Source organism: Hermetia illucens, chromosome 4 (assembly GCF_905115235.1).
Source record: "Hermetia illucens chromosome 4, iHerIll2.2.curated.20191125, whole genome shotgun sequence".
Lineage (NCBI taxonomy): Eukaryota > Metazoa > Arthropoda > Insecta > Diptera > Stratiomyidae > Hermetia > Hermetia illucens.
The window spans coordinates 59,381,637-59,402,946 of NC_051852.1; the positions used below are offsets into that span (position 1 = coordinate 59,381,637).

A 21,310-nucleotide genomic window follows, 5' to 3' on the forward strand; every position below is an offset into this window, starting at 1 on the left:
TTTGAACAACGCGAAGGCGATCGTCTAGAAAATGCTCCAAAATGGATTTCGACCGAATCGTATAGCAATTTGAACAGTCCGGTGAACTGCTTTTAAGGTTTTGTGTTTACACAAAACCGGTTTGAAATCGGTTTTCTGTCTGTCTGTGCATTTTTCTCGGAGACGGTTGCGCTTGACACCAAATTTGGTACAAAGGTGGGAACTATGAACGTTCACATATACAGTGAGTTACATCCTTTTAGGTTGAATTTAAGGAGTGGTCCTCATATATGCAAGAAGGGGGTGTACATTTTTTTTTCATCAAGTATAGTCATGTGGGGTATCAAATTAAAGGTCTCCGTTAGTACTTTTCGAAGCCGGTCTTAGTTTTAACATTTGTTGGGAAGGGGTTGAAAGTGATCATTTATTTAAGGGGGCCATTCTCAGAAACTACTCAACCGAAAAATCTGAAAAAAAGCAGGAGGCCGCCATTGTATGTTGCCTGGGCTCCGAAATACTTTCCATAGCGATATCTGCTCAAATAAAGTTAATAATAGTATATTACTATAATCGGAATTGGCTGGAAACAATGTGCAGTGATGTAGGCTATGATGTAGAGTATGATCTTACCAAGTTTGGCGGAAATCGCACTATTACTAACAAAGTTATAATACGTCAAAGTTGTTGCTTCTTTGAAAATTGAAGACTGTGAATGTCGATATCACCCGACAGTGGATACTCTCACATAATATATGGATATATTACATGCTACGTACTAAGAAATACACAAAACCTTTCGTACCTGAAGCGTCAAGCTTCCGGTTTCCGGACATGTTTAAGGTATTGTGCCCTTACTAAAATCGGTTTGCTATCGTCCGTCTGCCTGCCATACGCACTTGCCTCAGAAACGGTTGTACCGATTGACATAATTCAGTGAGAAGGTGGAAACTGTGAACGTCCACACAAATAGTGAGTTACATCTTCCTACGATGAGTTTAGGAGGGGGGAGATTCTCTTACCAAAAAAAGGGGGTGTAAACCTTTTTCTCACCGAATATATTCATGTTGGATATCAAATACTTTCCAAAGCCGTTCTTAGTTTTGACATTTGTTGGAAAAGCGGAAAGTGCAAGGGCGGAAAAGCGGACCCATTCTCAGAAACTATCCAACCAAAAAATCAGAGTTTTGGGTTTCGCAACTTGTTTAGTTATTTGTATATCATCCTCAATTACCAATTAAGTATCTTGGAGTTTGTATTTGAAGAAATGTTTTGAATTCTTAGCTATGTACGAATTGAAAAACCTGCGCCCAACTTCCGGTATTCCGACTAGTTTCCTGACAAAAAAGTCTGTTCCGAACAGGGCTAGTTCGGAACGAGGTGTTATAGATGTTCCAGTTGCTCTTTTTCAAAATATCTGCCGCTGATATCCAATATTGTGGTAGTGGTCTGTAGACTAGGTATCGACTAGCTAATGTGTATCTAGTGGTTTATAGGGGTAACACGCGTTCCAGGAGAAAATAGGCCTAACGTTGTTCATTTTCCATTGCTGTGTAACGCGTCCGTTAAATTTCATATATGCTTCTTTAACATGTTCCAATTTTAAGGAAGGAATGGTTGGCCACGAGTCAGCCATATGGCAGGTGAAGCTTGTTTTTCTAACTAGGCTGTTTAACTGCATTTCCAGTGTGTTACGAAATGAACGTGATGGATAGACTGGTGTCCCATAGTAAAAACCACTGAACCAATTTTGTTGCATTGAGTAAAAGACAGTTTGTAAGACGACGGAGAACTAATACCAACAGTTTGAACAATACATTCATATCACTTATCGACGCCCTTCGACAATTAATTAAAGAGGTTTTATTTCATATTTTACCATTTTAGCTCCGAAAAGTACGATACTACAGTCTAGGCGATTCTTCTTCTTCTTCTTATTCGACTGAGAGGAATTCAAATCAATCTTATACATTAATGTTAATACAGTAGTCAACACCCCCAATGTTAATCTTTTCAGTAAGGAGTATTATTGCATCTGAAAGGCTGGATGTTCCAAAGATCATAGATTTAAATTTCTCATTTTCTAATTTTTAAACAATATCTAATTATCATTCGTTGTTTTCAGTGCATCAGAATTATGTCGGGCTCGATTCAGATAAGAATCCATACTTCCTATCGATTGTATCCCAAGATTCAGCTACCAAGTCGACACCTCTCTACAGAGCGATCCTTTTTAGAAACAAGGTAAGTATACACAAATAAAATTACGCATCGAACATAAATACCTACATCCACATACTCTCACGCAATACTCCATTCCTTCCTTCGTATTGTATTGTATGATAAAAACAATCAGTCCTTCTACCTAAATTTATGGATTCCATTTCATTGTTCAGGACGTGATGGAAAGCTGAATTTGTAATGCCACCCAATCCGAGCTGCAATCTGAGCTTAATTTCAAATTCACTGCACATTTCCGATTCCATATTTTTAGCCCCTGCAGGTAACAGAGACTGAAGGAATAACATTCTCCCATTGTGCAAGTAATTCGCTATTTCGAAGTTATGCATCTGAGATACCACCTTTCCACTATTCGAATGTTTCCCAACCGATAAACGGTAAAGGTTCACCAGAAAATAGCTTAACTTGTTCAGGACAGATTCGAATAGTAGGTATAGAGCACATATCGACGCCTCGTAAATTCAGAACATCTTGGAAATTGACTATAAATAAATCCCAACCGAAATAACTGACAGCTGGCTAACAAAGGTTTGCTCTAAATCAGGACTTGTCTCCTCCAAACTCACCATAACTTGATAATTATGTTTACACTATGTGTGGGAACTCTCGGATCTGCACTTGGCACTAAAGGTTAAAGGTTAATTGAAGTGTTCCCTGCTGGTGAAAAGACTTGCATGAGCGACTTTATACATAGATGGAATCAATTCTGTTGAATAGGCAAACTGCCAGAGTAGACATAGTCATTAAATTTTCTTTATGCCTGGCGAAACCGCGGAACATAATCACGTTCATAATCGATGGATATTTGGCAAACAAAAGGTTGCTGATTTTACATTGCACACGCCCTTGTAAGCATAAAATCAGCTTCCTGCAGTTCTGTATTGTGTATGTGTTCACCCTCGGGGGCATTACTTAATTCTATTCAAATGGAATTATTAGGGCTCCTCGTTAAAACTCGACACTTGGCAGTACGTGATTTATTCATATCAATAGATTGAATTGTTACTATAATCAGCCTACACAATACGCAAACCACCGCCTTGATTATTTTCTCGGCAACAAGCTCGTTATGACCGCAAATGAATCAATAAAGCCTAGTGTACACTTTACTTGAAATAGCATGACTAATTGCCTGAACCATCATATATTTAAGGTTTTACGCAAAACAAGCCTTATTACAATCGACTCTGTCAGGCGTGACAGAAAGACAGAAGGTCGTCTGTGTGTCACGCCTGATTTATACGGAAAGGGCTTAGGTTATTGTCACGAAATTTGTCGGAAATATGTGGTCTGTAAATCCCTTTACATATGGCTAGCGGTGCCAGTCAGTCAAGTTTAAGGGGGGTCCTAATACATGTGATTGGGGAGTGTACAATCTAGTCAGGTGGCGTATTGAATAAAAGGGTTTAGGCAGTACTGTTCGAAACTGGTCTTATTTCTAATATTGGGTGAAGCATAGGAAAGTAAGGGGACAAAATGTATTCCCTGAAAAGTATAACAGGTCTCGTTCTCGCAACCTATTCAACAACAAAATCTGAAAAAGTCACAATTGCAATATATACAAATTCAAAGCTCCAAAAAACCTCCATCCCAACATCTGGTCTAAAATAGGTAATAATAGCATAATACCATATTTTAGAAATTTGCTCGAAAGTCCCCATAGGTTCGTCGTAAAAGTACAAAATTTGATACCGTTATAAGTAAAAATATAATACACAATTTGGAAAAGTTTATACAATAAACTGGTAGAAGGTCAAAATTTTGTATTTCACGTGAATTTTTCGCAATCTTATCTTATGTATCATGTCATCACCCTATAAAGTGAACATATGAACAGTGGAGTTTGATATATCAAGATATATTTTGAATTTTTATCTATGTCTGAATGGAAAAACGTACATAAGAAACGTCTCACACACGATGAACACAAAACCTTTATACCCGTAGTGGGACTTTTTAAAATTTTCAATCGTTCATGTCATTTATATGACGCCAAACCGTTAAGTCCGTTTCCTTGTAGGGTCCATCTGAGAATTCATCTCTCATTGAAGCCTTGCCAAAGAAAAAAACACTTCCTGCATATTTTTCCTAATTTAGTTCCACTGTAAAATTTGAAACTCGTGAATGAATTTCACCCTGTTCATTTCTATGTTGGCCAACGTTCGCCCTGGGATCCATATTTTCCAGAATCAGGCTCTGGGCCCAGATTTTTTTTCACTTGTCGACTTTCAAACCAGCTTTTTCTGCTACCGAATCCAGTTTTTGCAAAACGTCAATCGTGCCATTATGTTTACCTCATAAACGTGCATCTCTCTCTGGACGGGCTTGACCGGTTGCCAACGCCTGTGGATGAATTGTATAGTATAGAAGCCAGGCCATCTCCTTACTTTTGACGTGTACATTTTGCACTTCACCTTATTAGTAGAGGAGCAAGTTTCGATAGTACTCCAGAACCAAACGCTATTTTGGGTCAAGTATCCGGACCAGTGGGGTACTGACGATTCAACAATAAAAAAGGCGAAAGTCGTTTATACATCATCTTCACAATGCCAGCACTTTTCTAGCGTGTATTTTACTGAACTCTGCCAAAGACGACCCCAAGCCCGGTTGCAGAAGGAGGAAGATTACTATAAACTGAATGGCCGCGTAACCTCCAGGCGTCTTAGCGAACATGTGGAGCTTTATTAATAGTCCTTATCATCATCAACAACGCAACAATCGGTATCCGGTCTAGGCCTTAGTAAGGAAATCTAGCCATCCCAATTTTGCCTCGGAGGCCACCAATTCGACGTCCCTAAAAACTGTCTGATGTCCTGGCCTACACCATTGCCTCATCTGAGATTGGGTCTCCCACCACTTCTTCTTCTACTATTTCTAGATATTGTCATTACAAGCTTTCCGGGCTGGATCATCCCCACCCATATTGTTTAAACGACCCTGTGGTGAGATGTTTCAAGCGAAACAGTTTTTGTTGGCTGCCATCAACCGTGCGTCGATTTCGTCGTCATGGCTGTCATCGGCTGTGAATTTCGACCCTAGATAAGAAAAATTATCAACGGTTTCAAAGTTTTCAGTCCTTTATTTTTATTGTTTTCGTCAGCATAGGTCGACTTGAAGAGAATGATGTCCCTTGCATTGACATCAGGACTTTAGATCCCTTTTTCCAGAGTCAGGTTAAAGAGGATGACCCTTTTTAATGGTGAATGTTCTCGAGAGTGATCCTGCTACTTTTATATGGCCTCGTACATTGGTCACGGTCAGCCTAGTCAGTCTTATCAATTACTTCGTGATACCGATTCTCATGACCGTATATAGTTTCACCCAGGGCGTGTTTTCATAGGCGACCTTGAAGTCATCGAAAGGATGGTGTAAGGGGTAGTGTCACTCTAGAACTTTCGAAAAACACTTTGCAAAGCTTCATGTACGAGAAACATCTCTAAGAGTTCAAATTGGAGTTCCATATTCCATCTTTAAAATAGATCCACGTGTTCAACTACGAAACGATGACCAAAGATAAAACCTCCTTGCGAAAACCCAGGGACGGAACAGCTATTATGAAACTTACAAACACTGGCCTATAATATCTCTTTTTATCAGTTTACTCCCTTAATGCATTTTATACCCCATTGTGATAGCGACTGCCCTCCACAATTCACTTAAAGTATTACCTGACTATCGTAATAGGGCAGAGACCTCTAGGCTAATAACCCCCAAATTTAGGAACAGCCTTCATGTTCAATTTCTTTAGCCTTTGTTCCGTTCACAAGTCGGGTCGACTCATCGTAATCAGTTGCGCCATTTTGTTCTATCAAAAGCCTGATTTGGATGCAGTCCCGAAGCTTTCAAATTCACACCCAGCGTATCAAGTCACCCTTCTTTCGGCTAGCCTTTTAGTCTTTTCCACTGAAAAAGCATCGCAATTTTTCCACGATCAGTGCAACCCCGTATTGATTGCAGGTATCTTTATTTTGGATGTGGTCAAGGCGCGTTACGCCACTAGTCCAACGTAATATCTTTGCAAGACACCGTTCATTGTCTTTTATAGTCGACCGACACTCGGAGCCATAGGAGACTGGGCGGACGACACTGTGGTAAATTTCGGATTTGAAACGTTAGTTGATAGGTCGATCACAAACAACACCAGTTTTGGAACGCCACTTCATTCAGGTTGCATTTGTGCGTGGTGCAATTTCATAACACAGTTCTCCATTCGTTCTGTTCTAGACAGGCCACTGCCGCTTACAGCCATATTACCTGTTTCATGGGGAGCGGTCGTCGAAAATTCAGTTTTATTTAGATTCAATCGGAGATCGTGTTGCATGAGGTGATCATTCCATTTTTTGACAAGTTCCTCGAAATCATTTTTACTATTGGACACTAGAAACACATCATTAGCATAAAGTGCAGTGTACAGGGCGCTAGGAGTTGGTTGATGAACTGCTTACCTGGCTTGTCGACTTCAAAACGTCATATACGCCTTGAGGAAGGGGTTGTCGACGAGACGAATTGATTTTTAGAATGTGCGTACACTTCTCCGCGGCGGTATCGAAGCGTTCCAAAATGATCCCCTCCTCCAACCTAAGCATGAGTTCCTGCGCTACAAATAACCCAGGTTACATGGTGGGACTCTTCTGCCCCAAACAAGCCTGAATCCAGTGTCGTACTAATGCTTGCGTCAACCGGAAGACGCGCTCTCATTACTTGGGAGCCAGTTTCAGACAAGATACTAAAATAGCAAATTCCGGTTCAAAATGAAGAACACCTCAGAACAAAAACAGAAGGCTTTCTGTAAGCAATGAGTCTAGAAGAAGCTTCCTAAAAATGACATTATGATCGTGATGGGTGAATATTGTAAAAAGGATGAAGGTGAGAAGTTTTACCGTAGCCTCCCATAAAGTCGGTTGAGTTTCATCTGACCGCCAAGGTGCCAGTTAGATCGAATACATTATGAAAGGCAGTAGACTCGGGAATTGCCTTCTTGATATACCTAAGAAAAGGGCCTTGCCATCAGCCTCCAAAGGGATTATCACGTAATCGTCGCTCACTTATGCCTGTGTGTTGCGTTTGCCGAATTCAACACCGATCGCCTGCACGATTTACCAATCTTTCGATAATGGGGTAATTAGCTTACTTATCGTACGGCAGACGTCTGGAAAAGTCCAGCAAGACAACTAATGGGCAGCGGGCCACCATTAAAACTGCTCTTTTCTCGGACAATACCAGAAGCCAGTCAATCATCGCTGCGATCAATGTGTTCAAAGGGTGTAAAATCACTAGGCTTAATTATTTCCCCGGGAATTCTTCAACTTATCTATAAATCTTGGGTATCGGAGACTTTTCCCAAAGAGTGGAGGAAGGGGATAATCCTGAACATTTCAAACAAAAAGCGCCCACCTTGAATATCAAAGAATAAGTCTCGGCCCAGATAACCCTCATTACATCAATAGCCTGCGGATCATTTTGAGGCGGGGTGTAGAAGAGGGAAGTGAAAGCCGATTTCGAGAAAGCTTTCGTCAAAGTGAAGAGGACCTCTATCATTCTGGGAAAACACGACAGTCTGCGAGGATTGTGTACTATCGCCGATATGAATTCTTCCTGTTATCGGTAGCATTGCCCGGAGGACGACTAAGGTTGGCTGCTTCATCTAGTTATGGACCTTGCATGTTCTGAGAAACTATTCAAAAAACAACGCTGTAATCGTTCAGTATGAAGTTTAGTCTAACTACCATGTTTCTATTGATTACTTTTCATCCATGCTTATTATATACGCTGTCTTATTAACCAATTCTTTGGTACTCATTTTTTACCTTGCCAGGATATTTGAATCATGAAAATACACCACCTCCTGGAATGGTGTACACTACATGTCCCATTCAAGCCTGCTGACATCTTTCTGATAATGTGCTGCCTATTTTGCTTCATTCTGCAACTTTACGTGGTCGATTGAATCATTGTCATTCTGAAAAACCTGCCCGAACTGCCGGAACTTCACTTCAGTTAGTATTTTATACTGTACAGAGTGGTCTGCATAGTTATGCGCCTTGAGATCCACGGTTGTTGCACTGCATTTTTTAAGTATTTACCTCAGCGAGAACTATTTTGACATTTTGATACTTATAGTGTACTTATTACCAATAGTATATGTATCAGTCCTATAACCGGATTATTAATAAAAAGAATTTAAAATTGAAATTAAATTAACTTTTATCCAGAATGTAAAAAGATATTTATATTACTTAATTAATAATATATAATTTAAAACTTAATTGAAACTAATTTACTTTTGATTTGTTATCTAAGTTACTTTTTCCTTAAAAAATGTTGAGCAAAATTCTTTTTTGTGGCTTGGCGGGAATGAGCGGCGAACCACCGACGGGTGGCGGACCAGACCGGCCCCCCACCATGAGGCCTAGGGGCACTCGGATCAGTCGTGGAGTCCGCAACGAGGAGGATCCAGACTTGAAAACAGCCAAAGTGAGAATAGCCATTCTTGAAAGAAGAAATCGCGAGCTGGCGAAGACACTCGAAGATTTGAAAAATCAAATAACAATATTGATCAAGAAAAATGGAAAGCGGACGGGCCCACCGTCTCCAAAGGTAGCCAGAAAAAAAGTGAAGCTTTCTTCGACTACTTCTGCAGTCATGGAGGAACCGGGCTGCCTTGAGGGCGAATCTGTCCATATGGAGGACATAGAAAACAATAAAGCTGACGATTCGAGAGACAGCGACAACGGTGGCGATGGAAATGCCCCAGAAGAGGGTGCTAATCAGGCAAGTTGTAGTAGTGAAGAGGGAAAACTGTGTGTACAAAATTGCAGATTACAAAAAAGCACGGGAGGTCCTCGAGCGAGTGAAGGCTCCTCACTTCACCTACACTCCAAAAGAAGAGAAGGAGCAAACCTTCCTTCTGAAAGGCTTGGATGCGGAGGAAGAGCCCAATGAGGTGCTCAAAATGCTCTGGGAGACGGGAACTGAGATCAAGTTCCTCCCAGTGTCACGCTTTAGTACGAGGAGATCCATTTTGGAAAAACGAATCCTGCCGCACTTCCTGGTGCAGATAAGCCCGGAGAGCCGGGGCAGCGATTTGATCGGCATCAGGTCGCTTAATTACCAGGCCACTCGTTTTGAGCGCCTGATAAGGGGCGAAATAGTCCAGTGTCGAAAAGCTAAGAAGCCCCAACAAGATGCAAGTGGCGGGATAAACACCATCCTCAATAAAATACTAACCATGTGTCAAAACACATAACATACGCTACACGTACACAATACAAAAATGAACAGCATAACCGAATATTTACAAAAACAGCATGCCCGCTGCTAGGTCTGCAGTCACAGCGGTACCACTGGATGGTCTTCGGATCATCCCGATTAATGTGAATTCCATCGTAGGAATCCATCGAAGAGCGGAGCTCCTTGATTTCGCTGCCAGGCAACAGCCTGACATAGTCTTGATTTCGGAAACCCACCTCAGTCCGAGGTATTCGATAACATTCAAGGATTTTGAATTCGTGAAAAACGATAGACGAAATTGTGATGGGGGAGGTGGTACCGGAATACTTGTGGGTCGCCATTCTCGTTTCAGGCCTATTAATAAGGCTGAATTTGAAACCTTTGAGTGTATCGAAGTATCTTCTATTCTGTTTTCACTACTTAGAGGAGGGAATTTATACATTCTGTCAGTCTATGCAGTGGGAAACAATCGAGCCAAGTTCAAGGAGGAATTCCATTCTCTGTTTACGATACTCGAACCGAACAGGCTGCATAATTATTTTATTATAGCTGGCGATTTGAATGCCAAGGATACCTCGTGGCTAAACACCACAAACAATTCCAGAGGGGTATTCCTCAAATCTTGGATAGAGCAATACCAGATGGAGTATCAATGCGAATTATATGGGGCAGAGAGCCCAACCTGGCAAATTCCTATCTGGATTTGTGCATTGCTGACGCGCGCTTGAACTTTAATTTTAGGGATCCTCAACGGAAACTACAGACTCTCAAGCTGGAGAACTTGACACTGGAAACAATTGAACAAGTCGTCCCTAAGATTAAAGCTCGCAATAATATGGAAGGATATGAAACTGCAGCCATAAAACGGGTGAAAAAAGTGAAAAGCCTTCTGCTCACTCGCGTCAACAAAATCTATCGGAGATATGGGAACTATGATCATTCCATATTGGTTGAGTTCAAATCACTTCTAAAGATCGCGCGGGATCTTATCCGTCAACATTATGCAAATGAAGTGAACTCCCAATGGCTGGAGAAGTTAAAGGGTATTTCACCAAGCGATTCAGATTCCATGTTTACTAAGATAAATACGTTATTCCGGAAGAAGTCACGAATAACTGTACCGAGAATTAAAGTCGGTGGCAGCGAGATACAACACCTTATTGACTCACGTATGGATACCAATAGTGTAACTGCTGATGCGCAAGGCAATTACATCGTGATGGATGATGCTCTGAAACTCGAACTTATAGGGGAGCACTTTGAATCGGTTCATCGGCCCAGAACGGACTTAGAGCCAACGCGACTTTCGGAAATTGTAGAACGAGATGTCCACAATTTCAAATATAGCCTGAAAGGCACCACAGTTTTCCAATTTAGCTCCGCGTTGCAGGCTGATCTCATACCGAGTGATAATCTGCTTGATTGCTTTGCCTCATGTGTAGAGTTAACTTCCATATTCAGAAGAGTAAACAATAAGAGATCATCCGGTATGGATGGCATTCCCAACGTGGTCCTCAGGCATTTACCAGACATTGCCATTCGCAATTATTGCATTTTGTTCAATAATTTATTGAACAATTCCTTCTTTCCAGGACAATGGAAGAAAGCCCGAGTATTCCCGATTTTAAAGAGAGGGAAGGATTCATCCAGCCCTCAAAGCTGCCGCCCAATCAGTTTGCTGCCTAACATCAGCAGGTTTTGGTATTGAAAGCCTTGAACGGGCATCAAGAAGAAGGAATTATTGCCACATTTCGCATTTCGATCTGAACATACGGCAATACATGCAATAACGAAGGTAACGTCTGCTATTTGCTGGCGGATTAACAATGGTGAGTGCGTGAGCGCTTGCCTTATGGACATGGAGAAATGCTTTGATACCGTCTGGTGGGATGGACTGATTTTCAAGCGCCTGAAGAATGAGTTTCCCAGCCACCTCGTAACGATGATGTGTAGTATGCTGTATGGCAAGTGCTTTGTCATTACGGACGGAAATCTCACTACTAACAGAGAATTTCATGTTCAATGGATTACAGCAAAGGACAGTGACTGCACCTACACTTTTTGCGGTATTTGCCCGCGAATTACTAAACTCATTCGATTTTAATAAATCTCCTAAAAGGTCGTTGGTTACCTTTGCTGACGATCTGATAGCCTACACGGCACACAAGAAGGTAACTGAGGTGCAAGTTGAACTTCAGAAGATGTTCAATGATATTAAGTTCTTCACGAACAGTTGGCGGATGAAAATCAATGCGCAAAAGTGTGAAACGGTTCTGTTTCGAAATTCCTTGGCGTATGCTAGTAGGATCTTGAAAAGGAATTGGAAAGATTTCTACATTGTCGCGAACGAGGATAGTTCTAAGCGCATTCCTCATAAGAAGTGCGTTAGATACCTGGGTGTGCCTCTTGGCGAGCGTCTCCAATTTAACGAGCACGTTAAAGTCGCGCTAGAAAGCGCTTGCAAGGCATTCATGTCTCTTCGAAGACTCTTTTATGCTCCACATCTTAGCCGAAAAGTTAAAATTATTTGCTATCTTACTTTGGTTAAACCGGTGCTCACCTACGGGTGTGCTGTCTGGTTCAATTTGAGTGCTAGCCAAATGGAGAAAATAAGGATCTTTGAAAGGAAATATCTGTGTGCTTGCACGGGGCTTAATAGGACTGCTTCGTCAAACTATGAGCACTATGTAACTAATGAAGTGATGTATGCAGCTGCTGCTGTGCCAAGAATCGACACGGTTATCGTCAGATTGATTCGGAATCATTTAGTGCGATCTGCTTCGCATGGCGAGAACCCTTGGGTTTCGCAGCCGTTCTACCCAAATGATGGGTATTTTGAAAAAACTCTCACGACAGGCTTCATTCCTCCCGAAGCGTTCATGTATCTTGACAGGAATGGTCTAATTCTTGATTCTGCCGGTGATCCGGTTATGTATCATAAACATAGACGGGCCACAGACAAAAGGATAGAATACCCCCCGAATTTGACAGTGGGGGCTCCGGGATTCGACTGGAGATACTCCAGAGCGAGAGCAATTGATATTAACCGGAATGAAAAAGAGAAATCCTGGTACTGATGGCTGCGGGATGCCGGTTAGTTCTGCCATTTGTTGCTTGGTGAGGGTTTGTAAATATGTACATATTAAACGGGTGCTGCTTTTGCCTCCAGTTGTACTTACATACATACGTTATTATTCTTTGTTTCTTTGTACTACTATATTCTCAATTTCGCTTTCCTCGGTTCGAGTCAGACTCATCATGGATGTTTGTGTTCATCTTGGGTTCGCCTGCTGTGAGTTTATTAGTTCCAAAGCATACTGGTTGCAACACCAGATGAAGGAAAAGCGTTTGAGACAACATACTTTGTGCTATCCTCGATAATATCAAAAGGAAATGCGGAAAGCAGGGACAAAGATAAATAAAGCATAGTACGAGATGCAACACTGTCCGAAATTCCACCACATCTCTCTTGGTGACAAGTCCCGTAACAGGCCAACCAAGAACAGACATTTTGTATCATTAAATAAAAAATATCAGGCAAGTCAGAAACCGAAATGTTATTGCTTCAGGTATGAAAGGTCATATTGATTTTTTATGCAAGAATATTTGGGTTCAATATCATCATCATCATCAATAACGTAACGTTAGTAAGCCTTAGTGAGGAACTCCTTACATCCCGGTTTTGAGCCAGCAATTCCATATCCCTAAAAATTGTTTGGCGTCCCGGCTTACACCGTCGCTTCATCTTAGGTAAATGCGGTCAGGCAGGCCATAAAGCGAACACCTGCAATGAAAAGGAAAGCTGCGTCCTATGCAGGGACCGTGGAGCGATTGATGAGAGCGTTGCGCACACTGCGGGATCGGGGCGGTGTCCAGTTTTCAGAGCAGAACTGGAAAGACCTAGGACACGGTCAACATGAATCGACGGGTGGTGCTCCTGGTAACACTTGACGTCAGAAACGCATTTAATTCCGTAAGATGGAACGACATTCTAGGCACACTAGACAATACTTTCCATGTGCCGAACTATCTCTTATGGATTTTGAGGGACTATCTGAGGAACCACTCCCTGCTCTATGAAACACTAGAGGGTCAAAGGTGAATGGAGGTCACGTCGGGGGCTAGCCCGAAGTAATGTGACAAACGGTTCCAGGCTAGCTCTCTGACGATGAGGAGGTGTTTAGTTGGTAGTCCGACGACATACCGAATCGGGAGTCCAACACTGTGTGCGGAAATGCATTCACCTATCCTACCAAAAAAAATAGCACGTAATATATGCATATATTATGCGAGAGTATCCACTTTCGGGTGATATTGACGTCCATAGTCTTGAATTTGCACAGAAGCGACGACTTTGACATATTATAACTTCGTTAGTAATAGTGATTGAATAGTGAATGATTTCCAGCAATCTCGGTGGAATCATGCTCTATGATATAGTCTGCAAAATTGCGTGGTGCTAGGACGAACTTAAGGTGGGTGTTGCAGCTAATTACTAAAACTTGCACTTTATTAACTTTATTTGAAAGATATCGGTATAGATGGACAGACAGACAAACAGACAAACAGACAGTAAACTGATTTTAATAAGGTTTTAATAAGGTTTCGTTTTACACAGAAAATGCCATAAAATGACCCATAAAAGCATGCTGTCAACTGATTAGTTTTTGTGTAACCTGCAGAACTGTACGAAACACAACTACCGCGGCCAAAATCAAAGAGGATTATCTTCTTCTTGTAGTAACTGCAGGGAGGTAGACATTGCTAATTACAGAAGCTGCCCAGCTTACAAACGTGACCTCAGCCAACGAAAACATCACCGCGAACCACAACACCTAAGAACCGACAATCCTTAATTATGCAGCTGGTCGTAAATCCACTCCTTACAATAGGCACGGATGAAGCTCATCATTCGGTATAAAATCACAACACCAACGCTTGTGCTACACCAATACCGCATACCGTGCATAGTGAAATTTTTATCAGAAATTCAATAAACGGAAAATACATTCTACTACTTCACAATTCCAACTTCTGTCATCACAAAGGTAATCTTGACTATGGTAGCATAATGTGTCTATGGCTTAATAAGGAAGTGAATCGAATAATTCCATAATGGATGACAACGGAACAACCTATGATTCCCTGATGACATGCAGTCATGTCGCATTAACGTATAAAAGCTTCTAACGCACAATATACGGGCACAAAGCTGATGTGTTTGCTTTTAATGTCCACCCATTATGGTCATTCGCGATGAATGGTAAGATTCAGGTTAATCGACTCACATAACGCATCTTGTCCAACACTAACGAATTTACATGAAATGTTTTGGTTGGTTGGTGTCGAAGGGTTTAAACGACACTACTAAAGATCCCCTCACCCAAGTTGACTCCGTTTAATAATTTCAACGTTAATACCATTGATTTTAGGGATATTAATTTTGAGCAACTCGTTCGCTGTTTTCTAGATGGGGTATATTGATAACCATCATGGATAAGTCGCATTGAACGGAATATTGGAAGAAACCAGTCATCCCAACGAATACATAACATTTACCATGGAAACGGGGTTTGGCAACAATTGGGGAAATAACATTCTTAGACATTTAGAGCATCAAAAATGGGGAAACAACATACAAATTGGGAGATATTTTTTGTGGCTGTGGAAGGAAGGAAGCTGCAAGTGGAAAAAAGTAGCTTCGTTGCTGAACACCAACGACAAGCCTACAATTAAATCCCGCATTACCCACACGTCTATATGGGCACCGATCAGGAACGCGCTAAAAGAATCAAAATTGTGGGGCTACCAACAACCAAACATGTGCAACTGAAAATTCCTCTTAGCAGTGAAAAGCACCCAAAAACAAAGGACGAAAAAAGCGACTGGCATGCATTGCTCTATATATAGGTAAAACAAAGCGCTTGGCTAGGATATGATTCGAGCAACGCATTAACGAAGGTAGTGGCCAAACAAGCCAACAACGCATATTAAAACTTCAGTTGCAAAACACATCCTCGAAAGTGGCAAAAAATTGTTCGGACGACGTGAATATCATTCGAAAAACTATTAATGTCCACGAACTGCACGCTGGAAACAATCAGACATGCCGAAGAAATATTTCTAAATATTGACGTGAGCAACTATACATCCAGCCTATTCCACATATGACATGTGTGTATGAATTATAACATGTCTAAGTTTTCAAACCGACCGTTTTCGGTCGCTATAATATACCCTTTTGTTTCGCAGGTTGGAGGTGAGGCAGGGTATGATGAGTTTCTCTTTGTCTTGACCAACAAAACTATTAGCAAAACTTTTTTGAAGAGAGTTCATCATCAAGTAAATCATAAGTCCTCATAAGGTGTTGTCAGAATTCACCTTAGCCTTCAGACCATCCACCATGATCAGAATGTCACCTTAACCAGCCTCTCCTAGCTGCGTGTTGCTCACAAAAAAATGATCCGTCTCTATATCTGAAATTCCAGTCAGTGTGTAACTCTGCGCAAGTGGGATGCTCCTTAATCTGGAACGGAGTTTCGCAGTCCAGATTCTGTCAGAAATCCATTTCCAGGTCATAAGGTTGCCTTGTGGAAGCTATCATCATTCACGTCTACGCGTACAGAAGCACAATGCATCAAGAGGGAGAGGAGTATTCTTCAAAGTCTCATCTTCTGACTTCGCTCGTAAGAACGCAGTGTATATGAGCTTTTCGAATATCCCACTTGATTATGACACTGGCGTCCTTCGATAGCATAGAATATTGAATATTGCGCGAAAGCTTCTACAGGGTGCGGCAGCATAACTTCCTTTTTCAAAACTCAATAAAAACTATTGTATGCATCGGAAAATATTTATTCATATAATGTACATACATGTCTAAAGTCTTTATTTACATTGTTTTGAAGATCAAATCTGTTAGGTGACGTCCCCCATTCTCCATACATTGCGTAAACCGATTTCTGGCGTTTGTCATGACTCTTGTTAGCATAGCAGGTGTTATGTTGGCAATTTCTTCTTGGATGTTGGTCTTCAAATCTTGTAGGGTTCTTGGACGGTTCACATAAACACGGGATTTCAAAAAACCCCATAGAAAAAAATCACAAGGGGACAGATCGGGAGAGCGTGCCGAATTCACTGTCACTGTAACCTCATTTTCCTCAAAAAAACCGGGGACCTATAATTCCAGCTGAGGAAATTGCACACCACACTGTGACTTTGAGTGAATGCAAAGGCTTTTGATGCAATTCTCGAGGGTTGGTGTCAGCCCAGTAGCGCATGTTTTGCTTGTTAACCGACCCACACAAATGAAAATGGGCTTCATCGCTAAAAAAACAATAGCACCCTCGGGAACGATATCAAGAAGAAGCTCACACGCGTTCATCCGAGAATTGAAGTCACGTTCTGAAAGTTCCTGCACTATCGCCATCTTATAGGGATGAAAATGAAGATCATCACGAAGAATTCTTCTCACAGAACGATCGGATAGTCCAAGGGCAGATGCGTGTTTGCGCGCAGAACGCCGCGGCGATCGCAACATTGACGCTCTCACTGCTTCAATGTTCTCAGGTGATCTAACGGGCCGAGGGACTCCAGTTCTTCCTTTTGTCGCACTTGCAGTTTGTCTGAATGTAGTGACCCATGTAACAATTGATTTGCGGTCTGGGACGGGAGCCAACGGGGCTAAATTGAAGCGATTCCGAAATGCACGCTGTGTTGCAATAACCGAACATCCGCTTGGAAAGTAAACCTCAACGGGAAAGGCACGCTCCTCACTATTCCAACGCATGATGGCGACTGAACCGTATCGGGGCAAAACTTTACAGTATCCCCTCTTGAACGAGACCACTAGCGCTCCGCTATGACATCAACTAACTGAGTGGCGCGCATTTTAAAAAAGGAAGTTATGCTGCCGCACCCTGTATAACTTTTAGAATAATAATTTAATTTGCATTTATGACTTACATTGTGCAAAGATACTACTGCATTCGTTTTAAATATAAATGCAAGAATGCAAAAGGCAAAAATAATGTAAAAAAAATCCAGTTCTATCAGACAAATTGTCTTTCACTAATATGGTACCCAAATCTAGCGGGAAAACTAACTTGTCCTATATATAAAGTTTAACTCCGAAGTAAATCAAACTCAATAAATACAATGAAATCTAGAAACAAGTCGGAATACTGGAAGTTCGATATTTATGTTCATCTTACTTGGAAAACTTTCTATGCAAGTTTTTCCATTCGCATATAGCTAAAAATTCAAAACAATCTTGTATATATTTTCAAACTGCACAATGAACAAATATATATTCTGCTCATATTAAGCAAACATTTCCTAACACCGTATACTGATGCATATATACATACGAGTTTGAACTCATCCGCTTCCACTTCCGCCATCTGTTCTCCTGGCTGATGTAACAGAGTCTTTACAGACTCAACTCTGGAGTTCATGAAAGTTCCATCCGATTTTCCAAGAGAGTGCAACTTGGCCTACTCATTCTTATGAAGAACTCTGTACAGCCTTGAAGTCGTTCGACTTCCGGTTCCTCACAGTATGCTTTAAAAGAAGCTCGTATCCAAATTTTTATAAGCCTCTTATAGTCACGCTGTCAGTTCCGGAAGTTTAACCAGTCTCCATTGTTATTGCTTGAACAAGCACAATTCAGGGCAAAGTACTCTAAAAATGGGCAATTCAGAAATTCCAATTGATCTTCTATCGCAAAAGAAGTTCTTAGCCACTTTGGTAGCCAAACTTTGCGGCAAGAAGTTGAATGAGCATAATCCAGTCCGTTTTCCTAGTGTTTCCTTTTTGAATTACATTCTGTTGGCCTGCAATAGACTAATCTCTAAGTAACGGTGTTCTGACAATGAGACTGCATCTAGCACCCGCCAGTCCCTAACTAACTCTGGCAACTCTAAAGTGCAGATTGCTAGGTCATCACTTCACTTCTTCTTGACCCCACGACCCTAAGGGCGCGCCCTATGTTCACCGTAATCCCACCAACTGAAATGATAAAATCAAACAGCTTCTCTCCTCTAGGATTGGATTTACTACTGCCCCAACAAATATGCCGAGCGTTCGCATGGCAGCCAACCCTTTTACTAATCGAATACCACAGATTTTCTTAAAAGGAAAGGAAAGGTGGTCCTCCAACTTTGGCAGCCTTATGGCTAGGAATAGGAATAAGCTTTAGCATGCTGCAGATTAATTTGACTAACCTTTATGCTTGTAGAAATAAATGTAGTCTAATGTAACAACCGATGCTAATTGAAGAGTATGCTGCGACTAATGTGGATCTTATTAGAATTACTAATAATTGTCCCCACCTTTCAACGAAAGTCCCAACTTCTTTGTTCCGATCTCGCTGGACATTGCCTCAAGCCTCACCTTCTTTCGCAGTGCCTCCTATTGCCGTCGCCTGGGACGTTACTTGATATAAAAAGAATTTAAAAAGGAAGGAAAAATAAGAAATTCACATGATTCCTGTTGTTCGTTGTTAATAATAATTTGCAGAATTATAATAATTTCCACCTTCCTCACTGCGGGGATTACCTACCTTATCCCTAAGAAGGACACGGTTCAGGATCCCGTAGACACAAGACCAATTACTTGCTTACCAACCCTCTACAAATTCATAACGTCGATTATTATTGGAAGGATCAATACGCACCTCGAGACCAACAACATTCTGTACGAGGAGCAGGAGGGATGCCGAGTTGGGTCAAGGGGTTGCAAAGAGCAACTCATTATCGACTCGGTAGTTGTAGGACAAGCAACTAGAGACCAAAGAAAGCTCTTCAGTTGCTATATCGATTATGCCAAGGCTTTTGATAGCGTTCCGCATACCTGGCTAATCGATGTCCTAAATGTGTATCGCATTGATCCGAAACTAATAAAGTTCTTGGCGACAGCCATGGAAGGGTGGCATACCACTTTATCAGTGCGTACATCTGAGGGTGCTAATACCTCAGAGCCCATCCGTATACGGAGGGGCATCTTCCAGGGGGTTCGTTGAGTCCCCTTTGGTTTTCTATGGAACTGAAACCCCTTTCATGGCCACTGAACGATGCTAGAGGGCATGGTTTGCAATAAAGTATGGCCTACGTGTGCAAACTGACATACTTGATGTACTTAGATGACATCAAGCTGTGTGTTTGGACTGACGATCGTCTTAAAATTCCGTTGCGAATAATAGACATGTTCAGCCGCGATATTCGGATGGAGTTTGGATTAGACAAGTGTCGAATTCAAGCCATCCGCAAAGATCATCACGAGCCCCATGCTGGACATAGCATTGGTGACCTGCACATCGAAGCTATGACCGGGACAGACTTCTACAAGTACCTAGGAATTCTGCAAGGAACCCATGCTGGAGTTGGTGATCTGAAAGATGCTCTGCTGTCCGAATTCCTGCGACGTGTAAAGCTGGTGCTGAAATCGCATCTTTCGAAGAAGAATAAAATAAGCGCGTTGAATATATTCGTTATCCCTTCACTGTTTGATGCATTCGGAATATTGACGTGAACGAAGACCGATCTGGAACAAATGTCCAAATTCCGAATGCATCATCCAAAGTCTGCCGTGGAGCGGATGAACCTGCCTCGTAACATCGGAGGTAGGGGCGTGGTTGACGTGGCGGCACAACACCATCGTCAAGTCGACTCGAGCGCGTATAGCAAAGAGTAGTCGAGTCCCTTGCATGCCTGTAAGGCAGACTGTGAACTGACTCCACTTAACTTGAAGGATCGATCTTTCAATCCTCTGAGTGGGGTAAAGTCGGACCAAGAGCGGATCGATGAATGAAAGTCAAAGGCAATGCACGGTAAACACGTGAATTGTCTTTGGCAGCCATTTTTCGATTAGCATTTGTCAAACAGATGGCAGTGTGCTGGGGAGGTCTTTGCTGAGACGGAGGGGTTCATGTGTGCCATTCAGGATGGCGTGGTCGCCACCCGAGCTTATAAAAAACTCATCATGAAAGAACGGGTGAAAAACGACCAGTGCAGAAAGTGTGGTTCGGCGTTAGAGACGTTGGACCATCTCATGCAGAAGTACACCATTCTGCATACGTGCTCGATATTGCGGACAGTTCTCGACGGATTCTCCCATTAACTTACCACCGGCCACCACCATCAGCGCCCCTTTAGTTTTTAAGTAGGTAGGATCGTCCGAGCGTAAATGCTTGGCACTTAGTGCTAGTATTAGGTAAAATTCGGCACCTGCCGCGATTGTGATCACTCGCAAATAATAATAATCGCTTATGCTGCTGCCAAATTTTGACCTTCTAGGATGATCCTAAAGGGGGTCCCGGGTAAATTTCTAAAATATTGTGATATGCTCTTTTTAACTTTATTTGAAAACATATCGGAATTGGATGTATTTTGAGGTCCAGATTTAAAACTGGTGCATCATTTTTTCAGACTTTTCGGAAGAACAGAAAACTTTTGGGACACACATTTTGAGCCCTTACTACCCTATGTTGGGCCCAACACCAAACATAGGACCAATTTCATATAAATTAATCCCTTTCATTAAATACCCTGAATGGCCATATTCTGTAAAAAAGGTGGCACCCCCTTTCGCATTGTGAGGAGTTTCCCCAAGAGATTAAACGCTCTCACCAAATTTCGTGTCGTTTCCCAATAAATCGGGAACAGGCAGACATTGAATCCATTTTAATACAGTTTTGAGTCGTGCGGGGGCATGAAAATGACCACTTCTCTCAAGGACCAATTTGCAGAAGCCAACCCAAAAATCTGGAAAAATCACGAAGCTCCCAGTATACAATGTGTTGGCTGCGAAATACCTTTCGATATCTACTTAGATAAGGTTCATAATGATATATTCCAATATTGTG

The 21,310-nt window shown here is 41.7% G+C and overlaps 1 protein-coding gene across 1 annotated transcript in view; it reads left to right on the forward strand.

The window, feature by feature from the left end:
- The window catches only part of LOC119655566 (GTPase-activating Rap/Ran-GAP domain-like protein 3), a 278,003-nt gene that overhangs the window by 205,357 nt on the left and 51,336 nt on the right, over positions 1-21,310 (forward strand). The window contains exon 5 of the mRNA XM_038061498.1: positions 2,102-2,220. Coding sequence (XP_037917426.1) covers positions 2,102-2,220 — 119 coding nt within the window. The remainder of the gene's footprint in view (positions 1-2,101; positions 2,221-21,310) is intronic.